Source organism: Podarcis bocagei, assembly GCF_964188305.1.
Source record: "Podarcis bocagei genome assembly, chromosome: 1".
NCBI classification, from domain to species: domain Eukaryota; kingdom Metazoa; phylum Chordata; class Lepidosauria; order Squamata; family Lacertidae; genus Podarcis; species Podarcis bocagei.
The window spans coordinates 49,250,950-49,266,860 of record NC_138125.1 but is presented as its reverse complement, the minus strand read 5'-3'; the positions used below and the strand labels follow the sequence as shown (position 1 = coordinate 49,266,860).

Sequence of the window (15,911 nt, the reverse complement as noted above, 5' to 3'; positions counted from 1 at the left end):
CATTTAGTCCAGCATCCTGTTCTCACAGTGGCCAACCAGATGGCTGTGAGAAACCCCTGAGCAGGACCCAAGCGCAAGACCACTCTCCTGCTGCAGTTTCCAGCAAGTGGCATTCAGATGTGTATGGCAGAACACAGAAGTCGGGGCAGAGGATGAAGGATTGCTGTTAAGTTGCGGGTTTCCCTGCTCCCAGGCAGAGCACATTCTGGATACAGTGGTGCCTCGCAAGACGAAAAGAATCCGTTCTGTGATTCTCTTCGTCTAGCGGTTTTTTTGTCTTGCGAAGCAAGCCCATTGACGGATTAGCAGATTAGCGCTATTAGCGGCTTTTAGCGGCTTATCGGATCAGCTGATAAGCGGCTTAGCGGCTTAGAAAAAGGGGGGGGGGAACCCACAGGAACTCGCAAGACATTGTCGTCTTGCGAAGCAAGCCCATAGGAGATTCGTTTTGCGAAGCACCTCCAAAACGGAAAACTCTTTCGTCTAGCGAGTTTTCCGTCTTGCGAGGCATTCGTCTTGCGGGGCACCACTGTATTAGTTTATCACCAGTGCCAGTATAATGTGAATATAGGACTGTTATGTTAAGAAGAAAATCCAATTAACCTTTGAGAGAAGCTCTTATGGGGGGGGGGGGATTAGTAAGACCCAGTGAATGTATGTCTTTTAAAAAACGCACCACCAATCTACACTTTTTTGCAACTTAAGTCATGAAGGACAGACAAACCAAAAACTCCGACTAGAATGGCAATGTTTTGAAGAATACATGGACAAACACTGTTCAAGAAACAATATGTTGATATGCTTAGATTAAAGGGGTAAAGTAGAAAATATAATTAGGAGTGTCATAATGAAATCAGAATTTAAAATTTAAAAATTGCAATGATAGTATCAAATCTATAAGATAAGGAAGTCGAGATGTTGTAGAGGGGGGGTCTCAAATGGTGTGGTGGTGGGAAGATATGGGGGTGGGAAGGATTTATGTGTTTGTGTATGTAAATAGTAGCCTTATTTTTGTATGTCTTTGCACCGTTAGGGTGCATTTTCTTTCTTTTTCTGTATTATTAAAATTTAATTTAAAAATTTAAAAGAAAAGAAAAAGAAAAGACTGTGGGAATACAATCCAAGTTACTGCTTTGCAATCCCCAAAGTCAAACCTTTTCCTTGCTTTTTTTCATTCCACACGTGTGTCCAAAGAGCTTGCACAGCTGCATTTTCTTTACTAATAAAGTACTTCTAGCTAAATACCCAAATCAAAATGGCAGCCACAACAAGGAGTGAATTACTAAATCAGCTCTAAGAGTTGGAAAAGCTTTCTAAATAAAGATCAATTTTATCAGGGCTTTTACTTCTAACTGTGTAAGATGTGTGTTTCTGATTCTCACAGTTCATTAAATAGACCCAGATAAAGTTTCCATAATGCACACTATATATTCCCTAGAGGCAGGATTCACAACAGCAGCTGAAGATGTCCTGCCAGCTCCACAAGGAGAGAGCAATAGTGAGATTGCAAGCATTAAATACCAGACAGACAAATTTGTGTCTAATACATTTTTATTAATTGCATCTAGCTTACTGCACAAAAAACCAAGTCTGCCATATTAAAATAATAACCAAAGCCACCAAAAGCCTAAAGTGGCCACTTCCACTTATTTCTGGCACATTTACAGTAACAAAGCAGACTATTTTGATTTCTCCTGGGATAAAGGAGAGAAAAAGACGAGAGAAATTTGCCCACCTCCTCACTTTACACTAAATCTTCGACCGCACCTCCTCGCTGTGTGATCTGCTTGGCTTTGATCCAGTAATGCACTGCAGAAGGAAGATCCAAGCTAGTGAGGAAACTAGCTAGGATCAGGCAATCGGGGGAAATGTCACAGACTCACAGCAATTCTCCCTGCTAGAACTCAACTGCAATATATACCAGTGGTTTTCAACCAGTGTGTCGTGGCACCCTGGGGTGCCTTGAATGATGGTCGGGGTGCTGAGGGCAACGTTGGCCTCTGTTCCCCTTACCTTACCTCTCTCCTCTGATGCCCCCTTGCATCTCTGCCTCTGAAAGGCATGCATAGCTGTTTGTTGCAGAACCCCTGGCTACAAGCTCAGCGGGCGAATGGTGCCTCTGGGGTGGCTAGGGGGTGCTTCCCAGGCCCCTGTGGGGCAGTGTGAGGAGGCACCTCTCTTTGGGGCGACTCAGAGACCAGGGGTGACAGCAGCGGCTGCCCAGAGGACTCCCAAGGAGAGAGAAGAGAGGAGAGGAGGCTGAGGGAATACTCCACAAGGGAGGGTGTTCGAAAAAGGGTGAGATGCTGAAAGCCTCTGATATACACAGATACAGTGGTACCTCGGGTTACAGACACTTCAGGTTACAGACTCTGCTAACCCAGAAATAGTACCTACGGTTAAGAACTTTGCTTCAGGTTGAGAACAGAAATCGTGTGGCGACAGCGGGAGGCCCCATTAGCTAAAGTGGTACCTCAGGTTAAGAACAGTTTCAGGTTAAGAACGGACCTCCAGAATGAATTAAGTTCTTAACCTGAGGTACCACTGTATTAGCATAGTTCACAGTTGTAGGATTTATTGGAGGGGGGGGGTTGCAGTGTTTTAATCAGGGTTTGGATTCCTTGAAAATTGACTGGAGTTTTTGTTTTTTTCATGTTTAACTTTTTAAAAAATACTTTTTGGGGTTTTCCCCCACAATTTTATACATTTTAACTCTAACCATTTCAAACATTAAAATAAAGGGTTCTTTTGAACCTTCAGACCTCCTCCCCTCTCTCCATGGGTTCTATATTTAAAATTAAATTTACTTCATCTTTTACCTTTGTCCATCTGTTGTATATCCATAGTTACCATAATTAATTCCACATTGCAAGTGTCATTACATCCCTGCCAATGAGTTTAACTGTTTACAGTGGTCTTTTAAATAAATTAAAAATTTACTCCAGTCTTTTAAAAATACTTGATCTTCCTGGTTTCGGATCTTCCCCGTCAGTTTCGCCATCTCTGCATACTCTCAGTTTTGTCTGCCATTCTTCTTTTGTTGGTACTTCTCCTTCCTTCCATCTCTGGGCTAGTAGCATTCTCGCTGCCGTCATTGCATACACAAAAAGTCTTTTATCCTCTCTTGGTATCTCTTCACCTATTATACCTTACAAAAAGGCTTCTGGTTTTTTAACAAATGTATTTTTAAACATTTTCTTTAATTCATTATATATCATTTCCCAAAAAGCCTTTACCAGTGTGCATGTCCACCCCATGTGATAAAAAGTACTTTCCTTCCCTTTACATTTCTAACATAAATTTGAACTCGTTTTGTACATTTTTGCAATTTTACTTGGTGTTAAATAAATTGACTGGAGTTTTTGAATCATTCATATGGAGATTCAAAGCCCAACCTGTTTCCATCTTCCAGCCGCTGGATCATCTGTTGTGGTGGTGGTTAATTAAATTTGTATACCGCCTTGTACCCGCAGGTCTCAGGCCCGTTCACAGGATAAAAACACAATATTAAAACACAAAATACATAATCAAAATAAAAACAAGAACAACTCAATAACACACACGCCAGTTTTAAAAGGGCATTGAATGTCAGTCAACCCAGGTATTTACAGGGATCTGTTACAAAATGTGACAGAATTTTTTTTAGTGGGTTGGTAAACATTTTCAGCAAGGCTGGATTATAAGAGGACACAACAGGGGGTAGAAAACAAGATCATCCCACATATGAAGAAACTCGAAATTGCCAGTTAGACTCCTGCTGATACTCAAGAAGTCGTGGCAGTGCACCGGGATATGGAGCCTAGTTTGTTATCCGTGCGTATGTCAGACTCAAACTGAGGCTTACTAGGAAGAAGAAAGCAATAGTATAAATTGGAAAATTGCCCGCAACCCAGCTAGCTAAGCTCTTTGCACAAGCATAGTTCAGATTACAGTAATTAGAAGGAACTAATTGCAGACGTTCCTTGTAATATCTCCAGATGGGGTTTTTCTTTAGCTTTAGTGATTTTCAATTTTGAAACCGCAGAGGAGATGAAATGCTTATTAAGAGGACATAATAAAAGGATCACTTCTCATAATATGCAAAGCCAAAGAATAACCTAATTCCGCAGATGTAAGATGCAAATAAATTCCTTCAATACCTGTGCAGTGCTGCAAATATCTAAGGCAGGAAAAAAAATAGATTACAGCAAAATAGGATACTCAGTGAAAATTCACAGCCAAATAGGACACTCAATGAATATTCACTTATGTGGACTTTGAAATCCCATTCTATTGCAGAAGCCTGTGGAATGTCTAATGCTGTCATTTTTATCAAAGCTGCAACGTTGAATTGAATTGGGATGGGTGGTGAAGTAGCTATTCTATTATCCCAACACGACAGTGGAAGTTCTTGCTGTCAGTAATCTCCAAAGTATGCTCCTGATTACATTGTAATTTTTCCACAAGCACCTTCTGATGAAACACTCAGCCCCAACAAGACAGCAAGGCTTGCTGGGGGCAGAGCTGAGAGGAGATACCGTGTGCTTGGCTACTTCCACAATTTTCTATCTACACTCCATTTTCAGTGATGAACACAGAGGTGAATGCTTTGCTGGGTAATCTAAAATACTCCATACCTCTCTACTCCTGTCCACTTTCATCATAGGCAGTGGAGCAAATAGCTCTGCTCTAAGAGGTTGTCATTATAACGTGCGCTCTTTTGGGTGGGTGCTTTCTGCTCTGCAGGGAACTTTGTTTCAATGTATTTTGCATTAGCAATGTGAAATTCGTATGACTGTTTATAAAAGGGGGTGGGTACCCTAAACAAATCGCCAGTGAAGAGGAATGAGACTTGCAAGTGGCACTGAGACAAACCAGAAAACCATATTTGTTTATCTTGTAGAGAAAAATATCTGACATGGGTAGCCCAATGTTCATAGCTTTGGTTTTCTTTAAAGAAGTAGATAAGCATTTCTGCCCTTCAGGAGAACAATGAGGAGATTCTTCAACCTCTCAGAAGTGATAAAAAGGTAAAGGTAAAGGATCCCTGACAGTTAAGTCCAGTCGCAGACAACTCTGGGGTTGTGGCGCTCATCTCGCTTTACTGGCCAAGGGAGCCGGTGTTTGTCCACAGACAGTTTTTCCGGGTCATGTGGCCAGCATGACTAAGCCGCTTCCATCAAAACCAGAGCAGCGCATGGAAATGCTGTTTACCTTCCCACTGGAGCGGTACCTATTTATCTATTTGCACTTTTTGGTGTGCTTTCGATCTGCTAGGTTGGCAGGAGCTGGGGCCGAGCAATGGGAGCTCACCCCATCGTGGGGATTTGAACCGCCAACCTGATTGGGAAGCCCAAGAGGCTCAGCGGTTTAGACCACAGCGCCACCTGCGTCTCTCATTCAGAAGTGATAGGATACAGCAATAAAATGTACACAACGCAAGATGGGTAGTAGTGCAGTGATAGTCTTCATTACTAATGATGTCTTCATTTATTGGATTTATATCCCACTTTTTGCCTCCAAGCAGCCCAATACATGGCTCTCCCCTTCCTCATTTGATCTCCACAACAACCCTGTGAGATTGCATAGGCTGAGAGGCAGTGGTTTCATGACCGAGTGCAGAATTGAATTGTGGTCTCCCAGGTCCTAGTCTGACATTCTAGCCACTAACTTGACAAAGAGAAGTAGATAAATTAGATTCATCATCATCATACCACACTTAGCTCTTAACTGAGACATTCATAAAACCCTGTTACATATAGCCAGTGCTTTTTTTTCTGGGGGGGGGGGTGCATACCCCTAAACATTTTGTGAATTTGTTTGGCCTAATTGAGGGGCAGTATTTTAATACGAGTAGGAAAATGAGAGTACCCCTAAACATTTTTTTAGAAAAAAAGCACTGCATATAGGCCTGATTATCAGAATAGATAGCAGAAGTAAAATTTTTACCAGAATTCTAAACTTTTGCTACCTGAACGAAGCTTCCTGCTTAATCCTTGCAGTGAACACAAAAAATTGTCTAAAAAACCCTAAATGTCTATTTGTTTGGAAGACTGCTTGGTTGTTGTCAATGTCACGAGCTCATTAAAAAAGCAAGAATGGTAAAAATATATATTTTGTGCTTTTTTCATTTACCATGAACACAAAAGCCTGCAACTCTGAGGTCTGCTTCTGTAAATCTGGCTCCATAACCGTTATGGTAGCTGCAGCCAGGGATTTTGTTGGCATCTCAGCCTTACACTGGGCATTTAAGTATTTTAGATGGGAAATTTGTTTGCTTTAACTTTACCCTGCAGGATTCTCTGATTGCTTTGCAGAGATTTGTACTGGAAAAGAAATGTAATGGTTCAGATGTTACAAATGCTGCAGTTAGTAGAGATATTTGCAGTTCTTTCATAGGTATTTTGCTGTATATCTATTATGCTACGGCACCTATTCATAAACAAACAAAAAAAGCACTTGAAAAGCTTTGATTTTCTGTAGGATTAGTTGGAGGGGATCTGCAGCTGTTCTGCTAATTAACACTCTAAAAGTAGATTCCAGTCCACCTTTCAAAGTAGCTCCTTAATGAGGCATTATCTGTGTTGCAGAGATGCTAGAATCAGATCAGCACTGAGTGAAAGGTGTAGTAAAAGCATCAACACTTACCTCGCATTCATGTCATCATAGCAAGAAGTAGAAGACACAGCTGGTTTCTAGCTGATGGGAGAACTTCCTTCTTAAAGTCCTCCAGTTGGTCCTCTTTTGACTAGAGGGGGCCTGGAGCTTTCTTCTCCCAAGCAGCTCTGAAGATACTGTGCAGGGATCTAACCTCTTCCCTCGACTCACCCCCAGGAAATTATAAGCAGGTTATTGTTAAAAGATCCTCTAATCCCCCTCCATCACTGTTTGGATGGCTACTGGAGACCTTTCCATTCTGGCAGACTCTTATGAGGCAGGCAATGGATTGGGGCAACATCTAACGCCCATCTGTTTGCACAGTGGAAACCCACCTGCTCAATGGGACTTCTGGTTTCACTTCTTTCCAAGCCTCCAGAGCAGATTTTGGGAGCATGATGAGAGCTGCTGTAGAGAAAGTGATGAAGAAGCCTCACTGTGCAAGAAGATCCCTCTCTCACCACGCTGGATCTGACCCTTCATGATTTTTTAAACTGTTGACCCTGTCTTGTAATCGTTTTACATAATTGTATTTTATATGCTGCCTGACTAGTGTATTTACATTAGGGGTCACATTAATGCTCTAAAATAAAACAAACCTATTTTTCAATGTAATTTCTTCTATGAATCACAAACAAGTGGAAAGAGGAATAATAATCTGTTATATAAAGAAAATAAAGGTTACGCAGGGGGGAGAAACAATACCAGGGAGGGGGGGAGAAGTTACCTTGTGATGTTTAAGGCACATAAAATGGAAGAAACATTTACAGATGTCACACACCCTCAGGTTGAGGAAAGGCCTTTTGAAAGGCAACAGAACAGCATTGCTTATGCTGAATGCAGCACTATAGTTTCCTATTACATTCCTCCCAGATAAAGTATGTCTACCTTATATTAGTCTGAGAACCCCCAATATAAAACAGGTTGCTTATCTGGGCAGATCCAGCTAAGTCTTCTCAAAGATTTGAGTATAGAGATGCTCTACAGATGGTTAGTCCAGAATGCTTACATTGCAAAAACTGCTCAGTGGCTTGTTTGGTAAGCCAAAATCCTTTTCTACGTCTTGATCTCCTGTGCTAGGTCTCTTAATTGCAAGCTTTTTCATTCAGGAGAGCATTTTAAAAAGAATGACACCCCACCCCTGACTGCTTGAAGAGCAGCATGAAAGTGGCAGTCTGTTTTACCACCTCATTCCACTATATGTGTAGATTCGACCTCAGAGAGATAAATCTTAGTAGAGAGAGAATACTAATTAGAAGTGCACACCAAACATGTAAGACAATCCTAGTAGCTTTTACATGTTCTCTATATATTGATTGAACTCTCTTTCCCAGTTGAAATCACTTGGATATAGAGATGCCACTATATTTACCAGAATAGAAGGAATCTTGGTTTTGTTGTGCTTGAAAATAATCTATGTCTCAAGAGATTCGTGCATATGACATAATTGCTAAGCTGTATGCAGTGTCTCTCTCCAATTTAATGATAACAAAATGTCAAGTTTATGTAGAACAGACTTCCTCAACATGGTGCCCCAGTTGTTTTGAACAACTCCCATCAAACCCAAAACCTATTTGGCTCTTTCATACGAAATATTTGCAGGGAATCAGGTTGGGAAAGGCAGGTATAGATGTGTGCCTTGCTCTCAAATTGCCCAGAAGAGCCCCTTATTCTGTTAGCAGTGGCCAAATGGTTGAATGCTAGAGTCACAGTGCACAAAGATATGCTCAAAGCAATGTTTACGTAAATGAATTCAGACTTTATGCTACACACACAAAAGTATCCCAGGCTACAAGGATGCTTTCTGAATCATAAAACAGTTGAGCTGGTAGAGAAACAAATTATTTGTTCTCATTGAAACATCTCACAAATTCAGCTGGAACAGAAAGCCCAGCCTCTAAATAATTGATAGTTGCAGTGTGTGGGCTGGAAACTATTGGAACAAAGTTTCTTAAAAGAGATGCATTTGATAGCCAGAAATAAAAGGTGGGAGATAAAATATTTGCACTAATATTTCCAGTGCTGTTAGGCCAATACATAGCTGTGAGAATCAGGAAGTAGAGATGTCATGTACCCAATTGCCAGCTCGAAAGCTGACCGAACATGTGCAAGTTCTCTTCTAACTAAAATGTTAAGTACTGTCCTTTTCCATATACAGGGGGACTCAAATTTAAGAAAATGGAGGGGAGATGGCACAGAGTTGTTAAGCTTTTTGCGGAGGATTGCCCAGAGTTGTTGAGCCAATCAACACCACCCATTTAGCATGATTTTTAAATAAAAATACCTAGTCTTATACACGGAAACGTACGGTACTTAAAAGAGACCGAGTATCAAGGAATGGTTTATTTTAAAAATAGCTTGATATCTTTGAATTGGGAATGGCTGCCCTGAACCCAACAAAGAATGCCTCAGCAGCAGATAGGCCTCGGATCTCACCACCAGTGTGAGAATAGAACTATCAAGTCTAGCAACTTGTTTCACTTTGTGGCCAAAGAGATGCTTATAGGAAGTCCATAAGCAGGATGTGACAGCAGCAACTATCTCCTGCTGTTGGTAGCCAGCAACTGATATTTCAATTTCAGCAATTTATAAAGCTCTACCCCCAAACCACGTAAATGTTGAAACAATAATTGGCAGGAAACCAAGGCCTGTTCAAAGCACCAAACCAAGGGTCCAAGTCTATTTGGTTATATTTGCATGTTGTCATGATTGCAGCAACTCAAAATCTTTCATGCGCCAATCAGTATTCAAGCTTCAAGTTGTTAGTTCCACAAGCTGGCTATATTTAACTTACATGGCTTATGAAGCCACCACTCAACACGTTTATCTAAAGAGTATTTATTTTATTCTTCACCGTGACTGCCTCCAAGAAATAACATTGGAAAACCCCCCAAAGAGGAGTACATACAGCGAATGTGGTAAAGCAGAATTGAACAATCCCAGGAGTGAGGAACGAAAGAAGAACTGTCTAAGCAAAGACAATTAAACTAAAAGACCTGCGGAAGGCATATCCTTTTTTCTTCGAGTATTAAACTGAGAAAGTCCCTGGGAATTCTAACAGATTTTTGTCTCAGATACAGGCTAACAAGAATGAACAGGAGGACTACAATACAAAACTTTTACTACAGAACGCTGTACACACCTGTTGTCAAAACCCCTCCCTCAAAACCCCCTCAACCATGGTGTCTATTTGCTTGCTTGCTGAGCTTGTCTGCGGAGGAGGACATAGATCTTCTCCTTTATCCAGTCTTTATTGTATGGCTGGTATGTCTGAGTATCAGCACGGTAACTGTGAGGGGAAAAGAACAGGTCAGTTAATATAGTTCATCATGCATTTCTTAAATGTCACAAAACCAATCAGCCTCAACCTCACAAGTTTTTGAACAGCAGCTTATACAACAGTAGGATGCTAGAACAGTGTCTGCTGGGAATCAAAATTCAATAGTTTCAATCCAGCAGGGTTTTCCACACACACCCCTGTTGCCCATCAATGCCCGCTGCTTCAGAGCTCACATTTGCCCTATACAAATGGTAAGGGTACCTCAGCCATGTCCCGTTTGCTGAACCAAAGTATTTGTAAATAAAGAATACAGTATGTGAGGCTAAGCCAAAGTCAGCAGGTCAAAAATGCGAGTGAAGCCATGGTCTCTCTTCTAGAATGAACCAGTGATTTCTAAGTGGAAGAGATAGATCCCATTTTCCAAGCAGAATATAAACACCCCTGCAATTCTAAAAATGAAGGGTGATAATGTCTAGGGTCACAGAGCAAGTCTGATGTGTATCTTGGAAGAATTTATATATTTCTAAGAGCTTGCTTCCAAAAGCCCAGCCCAAAATAGTCTCCACTTGCTTCCAAATGCAATTATCTTGTGATGCTGGAACAATGCCTTCAGTGGTTACCATTAACACAGCACTAGTAACAAAGTTTCAAACAAATATTAATCTCAAGCCTGTACCAACTCTGCATCTCAACTTAATGAAAGGTATAATAACTGCAAGCTAATAAGCAGGTCTATAAATGTCTGGCTGTGCTGAACACAGTTGTCTGTATGGTTTTAATTTGTCATTGATAATATGCCATGGAAGAGGCAGTAGCAGAACCACCATCTAGACCTCTACAACTAAAAAACACAAAATATTTCATGCTCAAAGTATGCCCTCTGGTGGCTTTATAAAATCTAAATAAATATGAATAACTATGATTTAACTGATTAATACTTCTGATCTAATACGCTCGTACAAGCAAGGAGTGAAACATTTTTTTCTAGACCCATACCCTTCATGGTTCACAACCTCAGCCATAGCCATGAGACTGTACATCCGGTTGGGTTCAAAAAGGAGATACTCTGGCCACAAAGAAGGAAGTTGCAACACTACGCTGTAAAATACCTGCCCTGAACCCAGAGGATTACAATAAATAGCAGTTAGTGGCACAACTCCCATTTTCAGGCAATGTGCTTTAACAGGCAGTAGCCATGTAACTAGATACCATTTGATCAAACCAGAGGTTTTCAACCTTTTTGAATTCACGGTTCCCTTGACCAACTACCTTCTTTCTGCGGCACCCGTGTGGAGCTCAGGAGTCCAGTTAGGTCACCCCTTGTCTGCAGAGTTGGCAGCCTCTCACGCTTTTTCAAACACCTTCCCTTGTGGAGTGTTCCCTCAGCCTCCTCTCCTCTCCCCTCCTCTCCCCTTGGGAGTCCTCCAAGCAGTTGCTGCTGCCATCCCTGGCCTCTGAGCTGCCTCCCCACCCCCCGCAGAGAGATGCCTCCCAGAGGCACCATTCATTGCGAAGCTTGTAGCCAGGGCTGCTGCAATAAACAGCTGTGCAAGTCTTTGGGAGGCAGCAACACAAGAGGGCATCAGAGGAGTGAGGAAAAGAAAGAGGTACAAAGGTCAATGTTGTCTGCGGCACCTCTGGCCATCATTCAAGGCACCCCAGGGTGCCATGACACACTGGCTGAAAACCACTATATAAATCCACTTCAATTGCTTCTTAGATGTAGCATTGAAATTGCATTGGTTGCCCAGCTGGATATCTGTGAAGGGGAAATCACTGGGGAAGTTGGTCCTTCCACAGCTCTGTGGCCTTTGATATCAGTCACACCACCTTTGGAATTGTCTGTCTTTCAGAAATAGGGCACACAGCTCCTACTTTAGTTCTGTGGCATTTGTGTAGTTGGATTCCACAGGATCTTTTCATTAGCCCAGGCTTGTGTATGGCACCTCCTAGACAGCAATAGCCTGAAAAAGTTATCCAGACTCTTGTGTTATCAAGGCTTGTTATACATAGGGTCACCCTTGAAGACTGTTTGGAAACTTCAATTAGTTCAGAATATAGCAGCAAGAATGTTTATACACTGATTTGTCTTTTAAAGTATTACATAGCTTTGAACTAGCAGTATTTCTCAAACTTGGGTCTGCAACTGTCGTTGGACTACAATGCCCATCATCCCTAGTTGGCAGGACCAGTGGTCAGGGATGATGAGAGTTGCGGTCGAGCAACAGCTGCAGACCCAAGTTTGAGAAACACTGTTTCTTCTCCAATCCTCTAGATGGAGCATCAGCTAGAAATAAAAGAAATCAGGCTAAGAAATGCTATTTTCACACAATGCAATACACTACCGATGTATTAGTATAATCTTGAATGCTACAGAAGAGTCACAGATTCCATTGTTACAGTGTTTATTATTATTTCTCTTAATATTTTACCTGTATTCTTTTTCCAAGTTATGCTGAAATAAGAATGAAATCCAACTAAGGCTGCAATCCAAACCCCAGCTAAGGAGCAGGGTTACTTAATGTAGCCACCACTACACCCATAGCTCTGCTTGTGTTGACTGGTGGGAAGGCAGGGGGAAGTAAATTGCTGCACCTACTTGGACTTAGCAACGATGGGGTTCCATGTTTGCCTGACAGCTTGCTTCAAAGAGCACTTTTGCAAAGGGCTTTAGCCCCCATCCCCCAAACAGGTGATGAGCAGTGATTAAATTCTGCTGCCTTGGCTACACAATCCTGTTCTCTGCTAAGAACACGGTGCGCCGCTGATGCAAGATTAAACCTTGTTCTCCTGCCAATCAGCTGACATCACTAGTTATGTCAGCAGAGGGGTGGGCAGATGTCGTTTGGGAAAAATGGCCTCTCAGGCCAGAAGTTCCCCTTCCCTACCATAGACCATTTGTACTGCTGCATTCCAACTGATTTCATTGGGACTGCAACTGTAAATGGTTTTTTAATTTGCCCCATATACGATACAAGCCCTCTGTATGGTTTTGAAAAATATGTTGCCTTCATTCAATAGATCAGAGACAGGATTTGGGCTGCTACCATAGAACCACAGAATTGTAGAGTTGTAAGGAACCACTAGGGTCATCCAGTCCAACCCCCTGTAATGCAGGAATCTTGCTAAAATAGTTACAACCAGCTAATTTTGACGTGACTGCTCCAGACCTGCAGCTCTCTGCATGCAAACGCATCCATATGTGCTTTATACTGGATTGACAGCTCCATTTTAGACTTCATGGTGACCCCAACAATTCAAGCACTCATTCTGCAACAGCTGATACAAATTTACAGGTGTTCAAAGCAGAAATGTGAAGGGTGAAAGGGATCAGAAAAAGGGGGGAATTGGGCAAAAACTGGTGTTCCTCCATCTTTTCCCACCGACCTTCACATCTCTACCTCCAATGTACATTCTGTGTGCAATGGAAATCCTATGTGGTACCTCGGGTTACAGACGCTTCAGGTTACAGACTCTGCTAACCCAGAAATAATACCTCGGGTTAAGACCTTTACTTCAGGATGAGAACAGAAATTGTGCGACTGCAGTGCAGCGGCCCTGTTAGCTAAAGTGGTACCCCAGGTTAAGAACAGTTTCAGGTTAGGAACGGACCTCCAGAACGAATTAAGTTCTTAACCCGAGGCACCACTGTAGATAGATTTTGTCCATCTCAAAATCATGTTACATTTCAAGTAACACTGGTTCCAGATGTATATTAACACCAAAAATACATGTTGTCATAGCTAACAGAACTTGCAGAGCTGTTGAGGAACATAAAAATCCCACTGTAAATATGTATACTTCAGAATACATGTGTACGCCAATATATGTATCTCTACAGATAATAAGCTATAAAATACTTACACAAGGCAGCTGAGGTCGGCCAAGTCATCAATGAAATCAAATAACTGGCTAATATCATATGTAATTGAAGGGCTGTTAGGATTCATTCTCTTCAGATGCTCTTCATACATTTTACAGACTCCTAAGAAAATATTCAGGACTTATATTAGAAACATTTAAGGTCCCAGCTTGCTAAAGTTCTTAGATGTCAAGAAACATAGGAAAAGGGGATCAGTGTGGAAATAGGCTATCACAACAGCTTGAAAGAAGGTAGACTTTGGCTTATGTGGATAAGCCTACCAATAATGAAGAATTAAAGTGTCTTCATAATTTGGTAAAAGTAATTCTTCAAATACATGCAGTACATCTTAGGCTAGTAATTACTGTATCCCCATGATAATGCAAGAACCCAAGACTTTTACTGGGTTGGGATTCCTTCTGCCCCCCACAGTATATGATTGATCTGGCCCAACCTAAGGATCTAAGCAGGTACTTGTTTGGTTTCCTTCTAGAGCAGTGGTACTTACCTTCCATGCATTCATTCACAGATTCATAATCAGCATAAGTCCTGCCTTCTGGTCGTTTGGTAGGTTGAACAAGCAAAATTGTGTGAGACTAGAAAAAGAGAGTTAATATTTACACAGAATTGAATGATCTTTAAAAGGGGGCAGGGGAAAAAAAGAGATGATTTGTTTATGTGCAAGGAACTTTTTTGTATGGAAGCTGGAGAAGAGGGCTCTTTTTTCCTCCTGCAGGTTCCTCTCCAATTTACAACAATGGGGGTGGGGAGAGAGAGAATACATTACAGCAGCTCCAGGACTGGTGCAATTTTGCAGTCAGTTTGTGGGCACACTGGAGAAAATAGGATACTCAGGTACCTGAAAGTTCATGTCCTTCTCTTACATGCCCCTGAAAGGCTCTGTTGTGGCTACTGCTGCGTGTGGGTGGGGTGTTTCTGCCTGAAGATCAGCAATGGAACAGAACCTTCCATTGTCACACCTGGACACTTGAGACTGTAAGTAGGGACTCTGCTCTTGTGATCAAATGCTCCTTCATACAACAAAGGGTGAAACAATCCCTCCATACAAGGATTAGTGTTCTGGCTTTGCATTCTCCCTAGCATGCTTGTTTTTTCTCAATTGTGCAAGGAGTTTATCTGTAAAAAGTACATTAAGCTCCATCCAGTATCTGTGTGATTTGGGGGAGAAGGGTTAGGTGGGAGAAAGACACCCCCTCATAAAAAGAAACACGGGTGAGACAAGCTTGAAGCTGGTGTTTGAAAGTTATGTGAGCACTAAGGGGCCTTTGTCATCAGCTAAAACAACTCACTCAAAATATACTTTTAGAACTCAGCTGACATTGATATGGTTTTTATAGAGCTATTTTTTTTAACATCACTGCTTCTTTTTACTTTGTTAAGATTGCTTGTTGTGATTCATAGCCTGATTTGCCCGCTTTACTGAGTTTGCTTTTTATCATAGAAAGCACGCCAAAGTAAAAAAAATAATGAGAACTCCAAATCATGCACTGCTATCTCCACGCACCAACTCGAGGCATAATGGAAAGCAAAGCACGCCTTTATGCATTATTAGCTCGAATTTGTTTGAGCAACTTTTTGGGGTGGGGGTGAACTGCGGCTGTTCTTCCTGAGATGCTACGGCAGCCTTCAAGAGAAAGCAGGCACTTCATATGGCGGCAGCCCAACAGCCGCCTAACGGACCTTACTGCGGGGCCATGGCCATTTTAGGCCCGAAGCACGGGATGAGCGCGCCGGGGGACGCCATGCGGAGCGCCTCCCTCTCCTCCACGCTCTCCAAGCAAACCCTTCCGCGCTCCCGCCTGATGGAGACGAGAGGGCAGCTTCTCTGCCTTAACTCACCATGGCGACTCGTTCCGTTCGGCTCAGGCGCGAAGCACAAAACTCTCAACGTCTTCTCGACCACAATGCACCGCGACCACCGGAAGCACTACACTTACCTTCGCCCTCACACCCACCAGACCTTCATAGTGCTATAGACATGATTCGGCTCTCGTTCGGGTACATAACGAAAGTCTCGCGAGACTGTGGCTTGCCGTCAGTTCTCTCCGCGCGGGAGACGGAAGTTTTGCAAGAACTCAGAAAGCGGCCATCTTTAGTGAGGGCTCGCTCGGC

General features: G+C 42.2%; 1 protein-coding gene across 1 annotated transcript; it reads right to left on the bottom strand.

The window, feature by feature from the left end:
- Positions 1-9,458: 9,458 nt before the first annotated feature.
- ERH (ERH mRNA splicing and mitosis factor) lies at positions 9,459-15,781 on the bottom strand. The gene is made up of 4 exons (XM_081197994.1): positions 15,639-15,781; positions 14,287-14,374; positions 13,781-13,901; positions 9,459-9,925 (listed from the first exon to the last, which is right to left on the bottom strand). The coding sequence occupies exons 1-4, from the start codon at positions 15,639-15,641 to the stop codon at positions 9,823-9,825; spliced, it is 315 nt and encodes a 104-aa protein (XP_081054120.1). The 5' UTR covers positions 15,642-15,781; the 3' UTR covers positions 9,459-9,822.
- Between the last annotated feature and the right edge of the window lie 130 nt (positions 15,782-15,911).

Excerpts from the sequence above, each read along its gene's own strand:
- ERH (XM_081197994.1), bottom strand. Across the intron at positions 13,902-14,286 it reads TGTGAATGAATGCATGGAAG|GAGTCTGTAAAATGTATGAA; the intron begins GTAAGTACCACT and ends ATATTTTCTTAG. Across the intron at positions 9,926-13,780 it reads GCCGACCTCAGCTGCCTTGT|TTACCGTGCTGATACTCAGA; the intron begins GTAAGTATTTTA and ends TTCCCCTCACAG.